The sequence below is a fragment of the Silurus aristotelis genome, assembly GCF_946808225.1.
Source record: "Silurus aristotelis genome assembly, chromosome: 25".
In the NCBI taxonomy this organism is placed as follows: Eukaryota; Metazoa; Chordata; class Actinopteri; order Siluriformes; family Siluridae; genus Silurus; species Silurus aristotelis.
The window spans coordinates 1,601,463-1,622,459 of NC_139598.1; the positions used below are offsets into that span (position 1 = coordinate 1,601,463).

Consider the following 20,997-nt stretch of genomic DNA (forward strand, 5'->3'; position numbering starts at 1 on the left):
AGCGCTGCAGATAAATACAGACGAGATCTTTGGGAGTCTGTAGGAGGGAATAGTAGGATTCTTCTAAAAGAGCAGGTTAAAAACCCTGGTGATTTACCCCATTCTGGAGCTCCAGTTCTGGTTAACATGCTGGAAGAGGGCTGAAAGTCTGAGGAGTCAGATTTGGAGCCTCGGGCTTGAACAGAGCAGAATTAGGACCTGTTAAACACCATGTGTTTTTGTGCAAGCGCAAAACCAATGGAAAGCAGACTTCTCCCAGGCCCCGGAATTTTATTTGCCTGGCCATGGACGTGAAAGCACTGCTGAAAGATGTCCAAATAATGCATTTAGAGATCTTTCAAATGTGAACCGACGGCTACTGATTGCTTTAATATGGCACTAATCGCAGTGACCGTGCCCAAATCAAACTTTAGAGTGCAATCCGAGGCCATTAGACAAGCACCGTGTAATGCGCTGTGTGAGTGTGCATGTGTGTGTGTGTTTTGTTGTGTGTTGTTTACCACCCATGTAAATTCACTGGAGGCCTCAAAAGCCTCTATTTAAATGACCTACTGGGACACATTAAGCATGATGATTGAGACAACAATAGATCTAACGAGCACGGAAATGTCTTTGATTCATTTCAGTCATTAGTCTATTATTGGTGCCTGCGCCTGTAATTTTTGTTTATTTGTTCCACATGCTTCTCACTGAGAGCTGTGTGCATTTTCAGAGATTTGTTGATTTGTCTTTCATTATCTGACCCCAACACGTTCTGCCACACAAATCTCATGCCGTCACAATTGACCCACCGTGACCAGCTGCTTTTTCCTGACGGACACTCGACTTCAGGCTCCATTTCTGATGGCGGAATTGCTTTTCTGCCTGCCTATCAATCTCCCTCTCTCTCTCTCCTGCTCGCTGGCTTTTTCTTAATTTAAAGGCCTTTAAACAATCCAGCAGTATAGAAGCTGAATTATAGACACCGGCACGGCGGCGTTCCGATCGGCCGATAGGAAATTCCATTTTGCGGCGTCTCCCCGCTCAGACCCACACGTCTATTCTGGTGTTTGGACTTATTTTCTTCACCCTTTATGATCATTCAGCCGAGGTAAATATTAAAACACCGTATTGAGAGGCTTCCCACGACTTCGCACAAATGTATATCGAAGGGGGCATTTTATTACGTGCAACGTCCATTGTATTAAAGAGGAACAGACAGAAATCCGACATGGCCTGGAAATTGCAAGCATGTGACGCAATTCCTCAGTATATAGCCATCAGGCGTACTGTAATTTTCCAGGATGGATGACAGTGGGAGAGAGATCTATCTAAAACACAGCTGATTATAGCCTGCTAGCACATTCACGTTCGTAATTATGCTCGTCTCTCGGGAATCTGTCAGGCGAGAGAACGTACGTTGGGATTTTTATATTTAAATTTGGAGACGGAGTTACAGGCGATGCCATGGGGAGAAGAAAAATGACTCGAGGCCGGTATACAGACGAGTGATAAATTAAAGGAAAAACCCGTGGGTCTGTTCTATTATGTTGTGGTGGTGGGGTGGGGTGGGGGTATTTATTCTTGCTGGATTGGATCAAGGCCCGTCATCTACTTACAATGATCCATCACTGCAAATCAATACAAAGTTCTTCTCAGTGATGATTTTCAACCTATGGTGTTTATTGTATGTTTCTATTCTAATGGGTGTGGTTTCTTTCAGGTTGGCTCCGCCTACATTCATAGGTCACGAGTGGATAATGATGAAGATAGAAATGATGTAGACGACATTTGATGACTTTAGAAGTCATAGCTTCAGGAAAACCGTCATGCACTGAAAAAATTCCACAGTATTTGATGTGAATATCGATGCTTCTACTCGAGATGATGTATGTGGAGGTGCAGTTGTGGCTACAGTGAAAGGAGACGTGTTGAATTGTGTTAATTTGTTGCTTTAGTGATGACATTCATTCTCACTGTATGGAGATTCCTGTCTGTGATGCAGCTCTCTGTTCTACTGCACTTCTCTATAAGACCTAAGTGTGAAATGCACGTTCTAGCAGTTAAACTGAAGTAACGTCAATCCAATCAGGTAGTTTTTATTTCAAATCTAGAATTAACAGAGTATCAGTAATTAATTACAATCCTACAGCATGAAGCTCTTTATGGTTTAAAATAGCTTTACATTTTTTTTATGGTCAGAGTCTGATTTCATACCAACATTATGTATCATATTGTACAATTATACTACTCAAATAGGAGAAAATGGGCACAGGGTGTACAAACATTTGTCTGGTGGCAACTAGATTTTTTTTTTTACAGTTTTTTGGTTGTAAACTTATAATAATTTGCAATTTCAGTAATTTTGCAGCAAAAAAAATCTAAAAACTGAACAAAAAACTAAAAAATGTACAAAATCCACCACTATTTGAATTCATTATAATAATGATCTTTATTTTCAATCTTACTGATATGATATACATTTTATTTGGTTTTGTTTTTAACAGTGAAACAGGAACAGTTTACTTTGGTCATACTTTTGTGTATAAAAAATAATAATTACACAAAATAATTGTGCCAAATCCTCCCGAAAATCTCGAACCTTCACCTCGAATCTGAAGCGAATATATCCAGCCATCACAGTGACACAGAGTGACACCTGTCTCTCTCTCTCACATACACATACACACATACACACACATAAACACACACACACACACACACACACACACACATACACACACACACACACACACACACACACACACACACAGACACACACACACACACACACACACACACACACACACACACACACACACACACACACACACACACACACACACCATATTAATACTGAATGTTTTATGCACTTTTCTCCATCAGGCCTCTGCAACAATTCTGCTACATATATATATATATATATATAAAATGTAGATGTAGGAGAGGTCTGGAAGTCTGTGTTGCAGTCAGCATTCACATTCATTCCAAAAGTTGTTCAATAGGGTTGAGATCAGCTCTATATCAGGAGATCTTCATGGACCAGGTTTGGCTCTCTTAGTTCAAGTGAAGGGAAAATTTCATGATGTCCAATACAATTGTGTGCCTCCAACTTTGTGCAGCAGTTTGGAGGAGCGTCACATGTAGTATGAATATGTGTGTGATTAATATTATTATGTTATATTATGTTATACACACACGGTCTTAAGGAAGTGTAACGTGGTGCCTCCTACACCAGGTACGAATATTCCGGTTTCATGTCGTATGTATCTTACAAACGAATTTTATTTATAAAGAAATGCCAGTATTGAATTTCGTGAACAAAGCAATGCTAAGCAGTTCAGAAGACTGTAAGTTAAAGGTGTGTCCTTCTTTCAGAGGGATAGAGTTAAAATAAATAAATAAATAAATAAATAAATAAATAAATAAATAAATAAATGATAGAGAGTGAGTCATTATCCTCCATTACGCAGAGTAATATGACGCTTGTCAAAGCTTTCATCAGGATCGGCAGGATAAACGACATCTCAGAGCACATTTACAGTAATGCGCTTTTTATCTGCATGCTTAATGTTTACCATTTCTTTCCTTCTATTCAATCTGGAAGGTAATAAAGAAAACAAAGCGTTCAATCTAGGAGATGAGATGAGGCTTAATTCAGACACTAAAACGCCACCACTGAGGCTCAGGGGGCCAATGAAGTGCCTCAGGATGGGCATCTTGGGTCCCGGCTGCCACCCCTTACCAATAGAGGGCAGCAGATGAGTGGAAGTGAAGGGAGAACTGGTGAAAAAGTGGGGGAGAGAGTAAGAGAGCTGATGATGATTTGAGACAGCTGACATGAATAAGGTATTGTTAGAATCAATTGTTTGTATTGAATAAGTATAAAATCCTGGGATATATTTGGTGCATCTTTAAATGTTATTATTGGAAATAAAATTATAAATGACCTTCTGTAATGAAGGTTAAGCTGTTTTTTTATTATTATCATTTGAGCTGCAGCTATCGATTATTTTAGTATTTCTACTAGGTTTATTTCTACCGATTATTCCATCGATTTATTCAAGTAATCGGATAAGAAGTAGTTTTTCTTTATTAAAGAGCAATAGTAAATATACAAGAGTAAAGACGGGTCTCTTAAAATGAACAAGTAGTTTGTTTCCTTTTTTAGAAATATTTACATTTTTATTGCTGAAATTGCAATTTGTAAAAACTAAACCTATTAAGTACATTTAACTTTCATATTACATTAAAATATACAAATAAAAAATCTAATAAAAAGTTACTTTTAAAAAGGTAAACACACTGTTATTAGTTTTTTTTATCTTTTAGTTGATGATGATGATGATGATGATGATGATGAAATGATCCCAAACTCTTTTTTTTTTTTGCCCGATTCTTCTCTTCGGGCCTCTCTGTTTTCTCTTCGTTTCTCCGTTTTTCATTTTGCAGCATCTTCTGTGTTACCTATCCAGAACACACCAGAGGTTAGCGGGTGGTGCGTCAGTAACAATGGTCCGTAGGGAAACACAATGCTTGTGTGTAGTTAAATGGACTAAATGAAGCATCGAGGCAAATAATTTGCTTTGATGCATTTTTGTATTTGAATTGTTTCAGCCCTTATTATTATTATTATTATTATTATTATTATTATTATTATTATTATTATTATTAAAAAGGCTATTAAGAATTTGTAAAAATTTTTAGGTGAATGAAAAACCCCAGAATATGCAGGAAGTTCAAAACTGTTAAAAAAATAAATTCTCAAAAGGAGGTGAAGCGTCCATAAAGGGAAGTGAGTCTACCTCAAAGGGATATTTAAAAAAAAAAGAAAAGAAAAGAAAAGAAAGTGAAATGTCCCTAAAGGGAAGTGGAAATTTCCTCAAAAGGAAATGCAAATGTTTTAAAACAAAGTAAAATTTCCTCACCCCCCCAAAAAAAATGTGTAAAGTCCTCAACAAGAATTGAAGTGTCCTTGAAATGAAATGGAAATGTCCTCAAGAGGAATCGGAAAAAAAAAAAAAAGAAATCAACAGAAACCAAAAAAAGGCCATAAAAGGAAGTGAAACAGAAGTGAAGGAGAAAAAAGTGCATCCAGGTTTCCATCTCTGAGAACTGGCAGCTACATCATGCTGCTTTGAGGGGGGGGAAATACCAACAGGAAATGATGTCATGCTGTGGAAGATTTGAAGAGCAGGATCAGGGTCCGATCTGATCTGATCTTCATCTCACACTCGATGTAAAAGCCTCCAGATGTCAGAACCTCGCCGGTCAGCTCTGCTCTTATTGCTGCTGCTGGCAATCCTTCAGAAATCTGCCATGGCTTCAAGTCTTTCCATCACATTTACATAATTTCATACATATTTGATGTTGGAACACTACAACTTTTAGTAGTGCTCTCGTTTCATTCGAGGACTTTTGTTTAAACTAAAAGTAAAGCATTTGTAATTAATAATTGATTTCAGCTGCAGATGTATATAAAGCGGATCGTCGGGTTTGCGTGGTGTGAAGGAGCGCAGTCGCGGTGTGCACGACTGTGCAACGGTGTTGCTGATTAAAAATTTAAACCTCGATATTACTTGCACATGTTGTGATTGTCATAAGGAGTTTTTCATAAAGTGCAGTAATTAAAGAGGCTCCTCTACCTGGAGCTCCTCAGGCACAAGGAGACACGACGCAAACCTGCACACACTAATCCCTCACGGAGCTCGACACCAGGCCCGGCCAACTCTTTCACATACGTTATAAATGCTATAGATGGGAAAAAAACACATGGTTGAGATGAAGGGCAGAAGAAAAGGTGTGAAGAAAGAGAGAAGGAAAGATGACACAAGAAGATAAACGAATGTAGAAATCGAACAAAAAGAAGCCGGCAAGAGGGATGAAAAGCGAACAAGAAAAAAAAGGATGAGTGAAGCGTGCAAGAAATAAAGTGAGAAATGAAGAAAAAAGAGAAAGAAAACTGAAAGTAAAAGAAGCAAACATGGAAAAGAGGAAGGATAGAAGCCAAAAAGTAAGTGATAAGAAGACGGGGGGGTAGGTAGGTAGATAGATAGATAGATAGATAGATAGATAGATAGACAGACAGACAGACAGACAGACAGACAGACAGACAGACAGACAGACAGACAGACAGACAGACAGACAGACAGACAGACAGACAGACAAAGAAATAAACATCAAAAGAAAGAAATAAGTGAAACCATTAGGAAAGCTGGATAGACGTTTGTAAACCAGGTGCTTGGCCCTCTGCTTTTGGCGCTGATGAACTGACACGTTCAGGATTCAGGTTCCTCGTGTGAACCAAATAGTCACGGAAGGGGAAGAAATGGAGACGGAGGCAAGAAAAAGAGGAAGGAGGGAAGCATGTGGATGATTTGATAGCAGAGGTTGCGGTCAGGCATCCCGCCAGCTCTGACCGCTGCTCCCCTTCAGCTCTGCTGGTGGTGCAAATGCACCTTATTCATAACCTACACTTCCCTCACTATTAAGTCCTGGGTTTCTGCCAAGGAGAACTTCTCAAGCGTGCCAGAATATAAACCCATCCTCCCCTTTAAAAAAAATTTTTATATATATATATATATATATATATATATATATATATATATATATATATATATATATATGTTGTCTAGACACCGGGGAGAGAGAGGGCTGCAGAAGAGTCCTCTAATCTCCCATCATTCAGTGGTGGGGGGCACTGAGCCTCACCCCCTCCTCACCCTCATTCATATGAAGATGTCTGCGGCACGCCACCTCATAACCCTTAAACATGCAGAGAGTTACAGATGGCAAACAGGCCATGGTGTGAGGAAGCCTTGTGGAAATGGGAACGCACTCAGGGGGCCTGATGGAGTTCTCAGCCAGGGTCCATCATCCGGCCTGCCGAGTACAAAACCCGCGCTGCTTTTTTTTTTTTTTTTTTTTTTTTGATGGATCAGTCCAAATGAACTTTCAAGCCATCATTTATTTTTTCTTGTCGAATGCGCCAGAGTGTTCGCAGAGGTCAGAGGCAATTTCGGAGCAGCCTGCTCTAATAGCCTGTACTGCTGGAGTTAACCGTCTTTAAAAGTGCACGTTGAGGGGGGAAGTGAAGTGAAGTGAAGTGAAGTGAAGTCTGCTCGTATGCCGTTACCCTCGGCACGGAAAAGGGCTCCAAGAGCCACCGTTTGGCGCTCGAGAGCATCAGATACAGAGATGAGCTCGATGAGATAGCGATCACACAGTTTTCTTTAAGATTGGAGCTGAACACTACTGGATCAGAGAAATCCAAGATACAGAGAACAGTAACGCAGCAATGCAAAAAAATAAAAAATAAAATGCAAAAAATAAATATATATATATATATATATATATATATATATATATATATATATATATATATATATATATATATATATATATATATATAAATATAAATATATTCAAATATTTAATCACAATTAATCACAACATAATGAGACATTTTTTATCTGTTTTAAATGCACCTAAAATGAATACTTAAACTTTTTAATTTTCTAATCAACATGCGCATGAACAAATATTGATGCTTTATGCTAATGTATGTTTATTATTAGTGAAACCGAACTCAACATAGAGCATGAAGACAAAATATTATTGTAAATGTTTGAAAGTAATTATTTGTGTTTTAAATTATGTAAATTATCAGGACATCAAATGAAAATTTTTGCTATGTTTCCACACGGACGGATTTAATTGCCGGATGTGTGGATTTTGAAGGTTTTAATTTTTAAATCTATCTATCTATCTATCTATCTATCTATCTATCTATCTATCTATCTATCTATCTATCTATCTATCTATCTATCTATCTATCTATCTATCTATCTATCTATCTATCTGCTATTCTTTTGCAGTCAAATGCACATAATGAACAGTGTTACTTGACACGTGAATATGACGTGTAAATACTGCTAATGTATCAAATGTATATAATTTAACTTTTTGTGTACATTATAAACTCGCACATCACTTCGTTGCAGTTTATTTTCTTTCATATCTCTGTCATTCTAGCTTATAAATCCAGTTGAGCACCCCGAGGCTCCTGATAAACTGTGTGTGTGTGTGTGTGTGTGTGTGTGTGTGTGTGTGTGTGTGAGCTCAGGCACTGCTTTAATAGGTGTGAAAATTCTCATTGCGACTCAAGAGAAAGCTTTATTACTGCAAACTTCGAAAGAATTTTAATTCTGCACGCCGTCACGCCGCATCGCGTCGACTGTCACGTAATGAAGTGAGGAAGCGAGAACTGCGTAATTGCATTTGTAAATACAAGACATCTTTCACGCGACGCCTGCTGCTGGTGCTTACAGGTCTCATTCGGACAGGTCTGATCAGAAACTGTTCTTTTTTCTTTTTTTTTTTTAAACCTCAAACCTGCATGGATCTAACCCCTGAACAACCCGATAGAAGCGATGATGGTGTGGAGGAGAACATCTAATTCAGATTTATTACTGACATGATCGATAATGAAATGGAACCAGGTGCTGTGAGTTGCACCGGGAAACATATGAGATTTATGAGATCAGTTCTCTTTAGCGAGAACTGAGCACTGAGCATCACATACTTCCATCCACCAGCGCCCACATAAATCAACATGCGTAAATTCATGGCTGTTATTTTTTTAGTCAATGATGCCACTCTGGGCTTTCAATACGGCTGCCATAATGCTCTCCATTTACACTAAAACGCTACGATGTTCTAATTCCGAACAGAACACAAGAACCGAAACAAACCATCCAACCTGAGGTCCCTGATTTATTGATACTACGCAGGTTTACTTATTTCAGTATCAGGGGGACAAAAAACAATGGTACTGATGTATCACGTCAATAGCTCCTGGTCTCACTCGTCACCTTTAGTTTGTTGTTTGACGCACCCCCAACCCCCAAACGCCACTCTTGATGCTAATAAAAATGGAGAAGAGCTAAAACTAAGGCTCGCATCGCGGCGACGTCAGCAGCCGCGACTCAAAAAGTCAGCCAATGATGAGGAATCTGTTTTAAAGAACTGTTCAAACGCACACCGTCCACATCCCAGACTAACCCCTTTTTAGACCTGACCAAGATAAATATCTCCACACAACCAAACCGAGCCGGTCTCAGCTCGTCATTAGCGTCAAATTGAATTTTATGATTTTAATAGCGCAAAGAAGAAGAACAGGACACTCGGCGATCTTCATCTCCGTCAGGGCCGCTCTCGTCCTCCTCCGGAACGGACTCCTGGGAGATTTTCGTATTCAAACCGAATCTTTCAAGGTTGAATAAAAAGAAATGGCGGTGGGTCCCCGAGCGAGGGGAAGTGATCATCGGCGTTCACCTTCAAACTCCTCTTTGATGTGGCAGAGTCAATTTTTAATCAGGCCACATCAGGCCAGGGCTTCATTTCTCCTTACAAAGTCCTATTACTCGACCACTTTCTGCAAGGAGGTGATAAGGACAATGCTCTCCTTCTCCTGTTCATAGAGCCCCACGTATGATGAGTCCCTTTGGAGAGGCTTGATAAAAAAAGAAAAAAGGGGGGGGGTTGTGGAGCGTGGGGACAGAAAGGTCACCTCTCTTTCATGATTAACCCTTTAATATAGTTTGTGTGTGTGTGTGTGTGTGTGTGTGTGTGTGTGTGTGTGTGTGTGTGTGTGTGTGTGTGTGTGTGTGTGTGTAACAGAAAACGCAAGGGTTAAATTTCCGTTTAATTGCTCACACGCCAGACCTCGAATAAGTTTCTGTTTCGATCGAACACAGCGATTTCCCCCAACACTCGAAATTGATCTGAACACCTGATCATGGTATGAGCTTGAGTTTGGATCTAGAAAGAGGTGGAGGTACAGGAGGAGGAAAAGGGAAAGGAGGAGGAGAAAGAAGAGGAGGATGTGGAAGAAGGCAGAACTTGTGTTGTCACGATACCAACATTTTTACTTCGATACGATATCTAGATTAAATATCATGATATCAATATCAATCGATACAAAAAAAAAAAACTGGAAAAGTAATTCAACACTAGAACTTTTTTTTTTTTTTTTTTTATGAATTAACACACAATGTTTGCTTTCCTCTGAAACAGCGTAGAACTGTTTCAACTAAAATAAATAAATATATCAATAAAAATGTCTCTTTCATGCCTCTAGTTTCATCACCATGAATGTCAGAGAGCATCTGAGAGAAATAAAATAATTAGGCACTCAACTCAATGTGCTGTAGAAGCTGCGCACTGCCCACACACTGCCCCCTATAGTCGAACACTCGGAACTACATCTGTCACTCTTAAATTACCGCTAATAATAAAATGAGAAATCGTATCGTTTTCAAAAGTAGGGTATCGCAAGACCTTTCTAGTACCGGTATATCATGCAATACTATGCACAACCCAAAGTGGAGGATAAAGAGGAGGAAGGAAGGTGGAGCAAGAAGAAGAAGAAAAAGTAGGAAGCATGTACATCCCATCATCCACATCACAACTCCATGAAAGCAAACCCGAGCAGGGAACTGGATCGTCTCGCTCCAATAATCAGCCTCAGAGAATAAATAAATAAATAAATAAATAAATAAATAAATAAATAAATAAAGTTATACTGGGGGAAAAACTGATGCAGAAAGATCACAATGTGAGGTCGAGATGCATCGTTCCCTCCGCATTAACAATCTCGCAGCAGCACCCAGTTCCCACTTCATTCACCTCAACGCCCCTTTAAAACCCTTACAAATAAATCCAACTTAAAACGTGTGCTAATGGATTTCACTAAAACTCAGAGCATCATCTGGACTTCCATCTGCCGACAGCCATCGCTATATATCCTAGCTCTGAATAAAAAAAATCCCAATTAAACTTTTATATATTCACATTCCTTTTCATACCCCTGTATTGTGGTGTATCAACAGTCTTGATCACCTGAGCCTTTAACAGATCCACAATTTATATTTCTACTACATTCCTGATGTTTTCTCGGTGAACTTCCGCGATCTCTCAATAACGAGCAGCTGAATTGTTCGTAGGATTTATACAGAAATCATTGCAGCAAGCAGATGATCTTGATCTTGGTGGGTTTCATTTATATGAATATAAAGGCGACTGTATATCTTACGATGATTCAAGTTACTAATATTTGCCAACATTTGTTTGAATGAGAAATCCTATAAAGGTCTACATTTAGAGAACATTCATATGTTTGCTTGAGAGTTAGCATATTAGCGAAGTAAAGAAATCTGTTTAGAAAAAAAACTTTAACACATCATGTGTAAAACATAATGCACATAGTGAGTCTGAAGTACATCTTAAAATGATTAAAGTTACTATAAATATAATTTTTTTTATAGAAGGTGGGAAGTATTTAACCCATAACTGCGGTCACTGCAAAACAGATACCGTAATTTCCGGACTATAAAGCGTACCCATATATAAGCCGCACCCACTGAATTTTACAAAGATTTTTATTTTGAACATAAATAAGCCGCACCTGTGTATAAACCGCACTGAAACTAATGAACTTTACACAGGCTTTAACGAAAGACAGTGTCTGTTACATGGTTTAACGGGTGAAATATGTTATGGCTCCTTTAAGAGCAGAGCGGCATTTGGGGAATAGCATGCCGCCGCATTTTTCCGCTATTACTGCATGTGTGCAAGACCGAGGATTATGTCCTTAATATTTTCTTATGCTGATTTCTAAGTTTCTTTGACTAACCCGTAACCCTGTTGCCAAGGAAAATAAAAAAGCATGAGTTTTGGAAACCTGTCTGTGCTTATATGATTTCTGTTCTGGAGTTGTTTGGTTCCTCTCAAGGGTCTGGTTCCTCTCAAGGTTTCTTCCTCATAACATCTAAGGGAGTTTTTCCTTGCCACAGTCACCACGGCTGCTCATCAGGGATAAACACACACCATTCACCTTCACTGTGGATTTCTGTAAAGCTGCTTTGAGACAATGTCTGTTGTGAAAAGCGCTATACAAATAAACTTGACTTGAGTTGAGTTAGTGAGCTCTCCCCTGACCCAGACTCAACGCACTACAACGGCTTGTATCTAAACAGTAACCGACCAAGAAAGTTATTGTTCACAGTCTTCCTTCTTCCTTTCACAACTATTTCTCTCTCGAGTTTATATTTTGGCATCGTCGTGCGTAAAAAAAAAAGTTTTTCTCCCGATGCCGTGCAGCTCAGAACACAGGTGAAGTGTGTCTTTTCGTTTCCGTTCGGAAATTTCATTGGTCTAATGTTATGGGGTTCAGTTTTTTGGTTGAAGTTTGTGAAACCGGGAAAAACCCAGGAAAAAATTCATAAATTAGCCGCTTCATTGTTCACAGTATTTATTAAATCAAGCCCGATTAAATCATAAACATTGTTCATGTTTAAGTTTTAAATCGTTTATAAACATAGTAAATATTTTACCTTGTAAAATCTCCACATCTTTTTATTTAAATCTTGTAGGAAGTATTGCAGGACGTATTCTGCCCCGTCATTAAAGTTTTTTTAGTGATTGTAAGGTGCATTCACAACATCTACACTTGCGGCTTCCTGTCAGGTTCAGTGAATGTAATTTTCTTAGATCCATTACATTCATGTCGAATTAATTTTCATCATTTGGAACAATAATAGTTATTCTATAGCATTTTAAATGTATCTTATTGGATTTGTTTGCTTTTATTTGAAGAAGAGCTCGAACAATTTAATTCCCCTGCATTTACTTTCATGCATTTGGTAGTTCTACATCTAACAGAAGAGATGCCTGGAGTGTTTAAAGGCTCTGGCATGGAGAAGCTGGTGCTGGATCTGTGATGATCACAAATGTTTAGTAGCTCCTAGTTTTATAACCATATAGACTGTATAAGACTGTAGGAAGAACATCACTTATAATCTTATACTCCAGTGCTCATGTTAGTTCTCACTCTCCAGTGTTCTGTAGTGTTAAAAGATTTATGATCAAACTCTTGATGTCACCCAAATGAGGATGGGTTCCCCTTTTGGGTCTGGTTCCTCTCAAGGTTTCTTCCTCATAACATCTAAGGGAGTTTTTCCTTGCCACAGTCGCCACGGCTGCTCATCAGGGATAAACACACACCATTCACCTTCACTGTTGATTTCTGTAAAGCTGCTTTGAGACAATGTCTGTGGTGAAAAGCGCAATAGAAATAAACTTGACTTGACTTCATTTGACTTGACATGCCTAAGATAAGAGGGGGAGTGGTGGCTCCAGCGGTTAAGGCGCTGGGTTGCCGGTCGGAAGGTCTGGGGTTCAAGCCCCGGTATCGCCAAACTGCCACTCTTGGGCCCTTGAGCAACCCTCTATGCTGATCAAGGTCAAAGTATCAAGGTCCGTGACGTCGGAGTGACGTGGGGCCGCCTTCCCGTGGGCTCACCACCTGCAGGAGGGACCGTAAGGGACGGTGCTGTGAGGATTGGGCAGCAGTCGAAGGCGGGGGTCTGCTTAGACTGCTGCCCCCGTGACACGAATTACGGATAAGCGGGAGAAAATGAATGAATGAATGAAAGCCTAAGATAAGCACAAGACCAACCTCTCAAATCACTGTCTAGGAGTGTAATCAGTGTTGAGTCGTCTCATGATTACCATCTCTGTGACACCGTTTTCACATAGTAACTAATTCCATAACTGGACATCAGGTATTTCATATATTATGTTGTACTTGATCATGTATCATGAATGATGTTACACATTATATTTATATTTACATTTACATTTGCGGCAGAAGCCCTTATCCAGAGCGACGTACAAAAGTGCTTTGAGTCTCTAGTAATGAATAAATCAACACTGGTACGCGAGATTACAAAGTTAATTTAAATATAACTCTTAAATAACATTATATTAAAGTATATGTGTCCTACAACATTACAAAGTAAGCAAAAAATTGTACACGTTTGTACAAATACTTTGTTATATACGTCTCAAGCAACCAGATGAACGTCAAATATGTTCATATATGTTTACATCACTTGATATATATGTTTATATATGGCCATATATCAGATTCCCGTATGGGAGGTGAGTCCTGTTTTGTTGGTGATGGAAATACCTGACACTGGAACACCGCGATGCTTGATAACTCAACACACTTCCTGTCAAGGGCCAGAAGCGGCCTAATTACCTCACGGAAAGAGATTGGACTGCAGGGAAACGCTTGGTGTAAAACAAACAAAAAAATACGGAGCCATACACACTGTCTTAATCTCATTTGAAACAGGCACACCCGAGGTGAGAAAACACACACGTCCGTAATGCAATTTACACCGGGCCGTCTGGAGCGGGAGCCCTGGAGTTATTTTCATTTTCAACACGGAAAATAAACTAATGCGGCATAATCACACGGGTAATTGTCAGGCCATGACTGCTGAAGGCACACGGTTTTTCGGGTACGCCATTTTTATTTTTTTAAAGCGCGGTGGAAAAAACACGACTCGGGGTGCCGTGGAAGCTCGGAGAGACCGCACACACCCCAAACCACACGTTCATTAACTCCAATTATGGGAGAATGTTGGAAAGGGAGGAGAAGCAAGAAGCAAGCTTGCTTTTTGGAGGGGGTTTTTTGTACCCAAAAAAGAATTTGTATTTGTTGTCTCGGTAATCTCAGTAATTCAGGGTCTCGGATTTAATCCTTACAATGAATTAAAAAACAGTTCAAAATCCTGCTTAACCTCTGCTAGGAAAAAAGAAAATCTCCAGCTTCTTAACAACAACACGAGATGATTCCTCATCATTGTTTCCAATGGTGCATGTACTTTTTTTTCCCCCTGTGCACTGCTTCTGGCTCGAACTCGGAGTCTTAAAAGCCTGAGGTTTTATTTTTAATGACTGTGCCATGGATGTTATGCGAGGCTAAGACGTGCAGGCATTAAAAAGAGAATTTTTTAACCGTGATGGTGCAAATGACTAATACTGCTAACAAGCTCTGCCTTCCCTCATTAAAATGTATAATCCTTGGATAGAGTTAAATATAAAAATAAATAAATAATCATGTTGCAGAGCGTTTTGTGGATGAGAGAGAACGCCACGGTTTGACTCGTGTGTCTGCTGACGTTCTCTCATTAACACGCCGAAAAGGACTCTCTTTCTAGCGGAGAACAGCCGTTTCAAAGAGTGGCCTTAGAGCTCTTCTCGTTTAGCCAACATGCGTGTTTTGCTTTCTGTGTGTGTGTGTTTGTGTGTGAGCGTTAAGTCAGGCTTCCATTACGAACACACACACACAGACACACACACACGTTTGCATCGTCGACGTAAAAAAATGCGTCGCCAAGCGTAGTTCATCAAGAGGATTCGTTTCCCCCGTCGGAGTAAACCTCATTACGCAGAAGATGTCACGTCTGATTACTTCTCAGTCCAACACTCTACATAACATCACGCCACTGATTCCACTGATTATCACTCGTTTGTTTAATCGTTTTTGAAATGCGCAGGAGACGAAAAACACCGACACCTTTTTCATTTTCTATCAGCTCCAATCCAAACCCACCAGCGGTGGACAGGTACGAGGTAAATGTAATTCGTTATTGTACTTAAGTAGCTTTTTTGAGAGAAGTTCCCTCACTCGTACGCTCAGAAAGGAGAGGCGGGGTTGGGTGAATTCACTTCATTAAGGAGCCCTGAATCCAAATTAAAATTATGGATGACAAAAAGGGTCCAAACCCTCAGGAGCTGAATTCAGAAATAAGAGGAAAAAAGTAGGGGGGAAACGTGCAAAACGTGTAAAGGAGTCATACACTATTATTACTAATAAATTATCATTTAATGAAATTGGGTAATAACTGTATAGCACTTATACTGTGTTGCCTGCTGTGCTTTTACACACACAGCAACAATATTTATTTTAGCTGCATAACATACTAAAACCATTGCCGCTTGCTGGTATCTACTGATCACCAACATTCAGCATCAGTTCAAATCAGAAGAACATTTAGAGAGGAATAAATGATGAAGAAACTCCAGACTTGAACTCGCCACAACACACGTGACCTCATTTGCGTGATTTTGGTTTTTTAAGTAGCTGAAAAGAAGGTTTGGGGTTCATGATATTTGTAATAGAAATCAATCAGTGTTTGAGTCATTAATATCATTCTATTAATAGATCAGTGTGCTGAGAGTCACAAAAGTCAGGCTGAAGCAGGTTTGGGGTTGAGAGGAAGATAGAAGAAGCACAGCCAGAAGTCAGGTGTCCTGATACTTCTGTCAATACGGTGTAGATGCAGTTTTTGTTTTGTTTTGAAACGAGCAACTACATTGAAGTGTTTTTTTTATAAAAATGATAAATAACTATTCTATTAGAAACAATGAAATGAGAATATTTTCAATATATCAATATAAATGTATCATGTAATCTTTGAAAAGTTTTTTCTTTTGTGACACGTCCTTATCATCGCTCTATCGCCCGGTCATGGGATCACACGTTTCTTCTCACTGCCACGTTTTGTTCCCGTGAGGAAAAACCTCACGTTCAGCGAAGTCGACTTGCGGTGTACGAATGAACCCAAAATAACGATGCATTATCAACATGCAGGCCACAGACAGCAGGTGATCCATCCCTTCACTTATTCATGAGCACAATCACACACAGATGAGAGCTCATTTTCAGTGTAAAATATACGTCCCTGGTCCCCTCACACACACACACACACACACACACATAAACACACAAACAGGGCTAGATAACACACCTCATTCACTGACCACTAACTCATGAATTAAAAATGCCCCCCCCGCTCTAGATTTCTCACGTCTGCACGACCCCAACGTGTCATTAGAAACCAGTGACGGTGTAATGGAACGCTCGGCGCAAAGTTCAGGGACATTTTTCTAAGTTGCATGTATTCCGTCCATCTTTCTTACGTCATTTATTTATATATAGTTCATGTTTGTGACACCGTACAAGCTACGTAAACTCACAACTCATCCTAATGCAAGCTTTATTTTTTTAATTAAAAAATTTCTATGTTTGGGAAAAAATGGGAACTTTTTAAGACGAGTGCTGTTTACAAGAAAGTATTTCCACACCATCACCTTCAAAATAGTCCCCTTGCACGGTAATACAGCGCCCCCAACGTACTTCTGGAACGTGTCCTGCAAGTCTTCTTTTTTGAAGCACCTTCTGCGATTCGCACCGGATCTCAGCAACCGAGTCAAAACGGCGAACTTTGAGCTGCATCTTCATCTTCGAAAAAAAGAAACGAATTCCGTACGAGCTGAATCTGGTGAGTAGTGCGGGTGTGGTAGGGAGATCACGTAAAACGTTTTCCGACGATCATCATGCACGAGTTGCTGAAAGTTTTTTCCAGAGGTTGAGCTTGTTGAAGGTCTTTCTGGTCTCTCGTCGTCTTCCAGTGATGTTCTTCAGCTCTTGAAGCACCAATGCTGCTCGAAACACCTCGAACGACTTGTTGCAGCATCGCCGTACGTCAAACGTATGTTGTATGTGGCAGATTTGTCCATTTCCATGCAGAATTTCACGTTTGCTCGTTGTTCTAACTTGCTGTCCGTGGTGAAATCGCAGACGTGATAACAGACGTGGTCAGAATCCCATCAGTCAGCACCGTTAGTCTCAAAACCTTTTGATACCACCTTGTCATTTTGAGTAGGAATCAAAGTTCATGTCACAAAGTTCATGATGAAGCTTTAATCACAAAGAATCGGATTAAAATTCTTATAATGTCTAATGTCGATCCACACAGATCTGAAAACTGCGTCTTCGCTTTCCAAAAATTTCTACTTTCTAAGAGTCTGGTCGTATTTCAAACATTAACCTTAATATCTAAATCTACCTGTTCCTATAATGAGTCGGTAAATATTAGCAAGAGTTTTCATGGAATTGGCCATGTTTTTGCTGCTTCTACAAATCTAAGTGCTCGACCCTTCACGCGTTGATCATCGAGTTAAAGGGAAAGCTCCGATTGGTAACTTGCCATGTCGGTCATGTGTGTGTGACCTTTCTGTGTGTGGAAGTTGTAGGTTCTTGCTAATGTGATTGATCGACGTGACCCCTAACACTACTGTAAAGCAGACTTTGATCTTTCCTCCCACATTCCCCCGAGCTGCACTGAGAAGCAAGCTTGAACCGACTCGAGATCTAGGTCTGAGAGCTCCAGGGATGGAGGAGAAGTGAGGCGGCCCGAGCTCTGGGTGACCCTGAAGCCCAGCAACAGCTCCAGATGTGAGCGCATTTTCCTCTCCTTTTCCAGCAGCTTCCTGTTCTGCTTGTTCTCTTCGCTCATTCTGCTCAGCTGCATAAACACACACACACACACACACACACACACACACACACACACACACACACACACACACACACACACACACACACACAAGCACACAAATACACAAACACAAGCATTCGGGTTAACAAATGTTAACAACTTATTAACAATTTGAAGCATCAGTTACATGTCTCATCAGCATGGACATGATTTCCGACATGTTTTCCTGTACCATTTCTTGACGAAATTTTTTATGAAAATAAAAAAATTGCTAAATAAATGGAAAAAAATACTTTGGCATTTTCTTTGTCCCATTCTTGTCCTTTTTTAGTTTTAGTATTATTTTTTTAATTTTGCAATGTTTATGTTTATTCGCAATTTAGAATTCTTACAAAATCAATCTCACACTTACACACTAACAATAGCCCCAGTTGATGAAGCAGTTATTTTTCATTGGCATGTCGATGAAAATGAAGGCCCTGCCTGGTGGTGAATATGAAAGGTAATTAAAGAGGGCTGAGGATTGAGCTCTGAGGGACACCTGGTGTAAAGGTGATGTTGATGGCAGTAGCAATACTAACACAGAGATATTATTCCAGGGTTCGATCCTCAACTCCTCCCTGTTCAAACTGTGTCTGTGCGAGGTTCCTCTGGATTTCATCCTGGAGGTTGGCTGGTTCCAAATTACCCCCAGGTCTGAAAGTGTGTTAGGGGAATCGTATCGCATTGCATTGGTAGCTGCTTCATGTGTATCTTAATGTAACTTATTGTTGGCTATGGATGGAGATAAGAAGTAATGAAGATGGACATCCCTACTAAACAGCTTTGCTTACCAGGAGTCAGTAACGGTATTTAATCATTCGATGGCAGTTCCACTCTCCTGTGTGAGCGAGATTTTTTTTCCTGAATGCTGCTTCGGTATTGACCGTGGGTTCTATAAAGCCTTTAATCACATGGTTTGGTTTGGTGCTAAGCTCTCGACCTTTGACAGATGTATTCGCTTACACACGGAAACATGCGAGATCGCTTTAGTGTACTTCAGTAGCAGCAGAACAATCGTTCTTTTCCTTGTTGCTCTTTGTGTCTGCTTCCTTCACGATGACCTCACTCTTTAAAAAACACACACACACACACGGCCTAGTCTGGGTTCCCCAACATGAAGCACATTGATAACAAAGATGTCTCGCACATGTTTGAGGTAGAACTTCCTACAGCAGTCCGTGAACGCAAGTGATGTGATGTTCACCAGGAAAGCCCTGAGTGTGAGTGCTGTACTTTTCTAATTCTCTTATTAACCTTCAGTACAGCTGCTTTTTAAGACTGGAATCTTTCCAAGGAAATTAAGAGGAATATATGGAAATTACCTGGAATTAATGGGAATAAACTGTGAATTTACAAAATTGCATGTTAACCTACTACAGGGAACTTAAATATAATTATTGAAAACTCTTGAAGGATAATCTTGGTTTAAACAACTAGATTTAATGTTTTGGTTGAATTTCTACATGCACACAGCACACGATCACTGAGGCCACGCCCCCCACATGCACTGGGCATTCCTCCATAACATCAAGTCATTTCTTAAATTCTAGACCCAAAATAATGTCAAAAATGTCCATCTTGGCGAATATTCATGTTAATTACATACATATTACACAGATTTATGTTTTAAACTTCCTCGTGCTGTGTGTAAGCTACAAAATTATTCTAACAATTAAATCAAAAGTCGAAAATGGCATTTTTAAAAAAATCTATTATTTTGCATGCATGTCAGCTTATTGCCAAACAAAATGTTTATATCAATATTTGTATATGACACAGTTTATATACATTTCCAGAAATTTCTGAATAATTACTAGAAATTACTGGTAAGATACGGACTTGGAATATTTCTAAAAAATTCCCCATATAAAGTTCCCATGGAAGGTTTCCAGAAATTGTGCAAAACCCTCAGTCCCGTTATTAATTCTGTACCTTCACACATCCGTCAGCCGGTCCTGGTCCTACCTCACAGCCACCAGCCTTGATTTAGTAAAGACTTGCGAGTTCACAGTTTCTAATGAAAACACTGATGCAACATGAGCTGTTCTGTCTAGATTCCATATATGAGGGATTTGGTGTAAAATATATCACACCGTTCTCTCTAAATAAAATGGAGGAAAAGGCTTTAAACTCGTGATGAATGGGGAACACATTTGCATTTCCAAAGACGAGGCACGACTGACCGATGGCTGCTTCCGTTTCTTTAAAGCTTTTTGCAGTGACTTTTTTTCTGATTGTTCTGTTTCTCTACAGCGTTCCCTCCTGAACTCGTCGCTTTGAAACCCACAGCCTGGCGTCGCCTCTCGAGCTCCACTGCGAGCAACGTTCTCTTAATTGGGTATTCAGACCCGTACACGTGTTCGCATATAGGGGCGGCTTTAAATGGCAGCGATTCGCTATAGTGTACCTTTGTTGGGTAAATGGCCCTGGATAGTGGGAGGTGGTGGTGGTGGTGGTGGTGGGGGGCTTTTTCATATCTCATTTCACCTTCATTATAGTTCTGTTTATACAAACGCCACAAACCTCCACCTGCTTTTATATCTCATCTGATATATGCATGTGTTTTTTCGAGTCCTGTGACAAAGAAACAGCTGAACTGGGAAATAATATCTATTTGTTTTTTTCCCCCCATGTATACACTATAAGGTCAAAAGTATTGGGACACTCAACTTTTCCAGACGTGTGTGTTTTCTTTCGCCCTGAAACTGTTACCTCAAATTTGGAGGCACACAATTGTGTAGGCTTGCGGAAGCAAGAAATCTCTCCTTCACTTGAA

The 20,997-nt window shown here is 39.7% G+C and overlaps 1 protein-coding gene across 5 annotated transcripts in view; it reads right to left on the bottom strand.

Annotated features, from left to right (window-relative positions):
• Nucleotides 1-16,228: 16,228 nt before the first annotated feature.
• Nucleotides 16,229-20,997, bottom strand: part of LOC310719540 (uncharacterized protein) — a 102,264-nt gene continuing 97,495 nt past the window's right edge. For all 5 annotated transcript variants that reach the window (XM_083529376.1, XM_083529377.1, XM_083529375.1 and 2 more), the window contains one exon: nucleotides 16,229-18,206. In XM_083529376.1, the coding sequence (XP_083385502.1) occupies nucleotides 17,973-18,206 (234 nt within the window). In that variant the 3' untranslated portion in view covers nucleotides 16,229-17,972. The remainder of the gene's footprint in view (nucleotides 18,207-20,997) is intronic.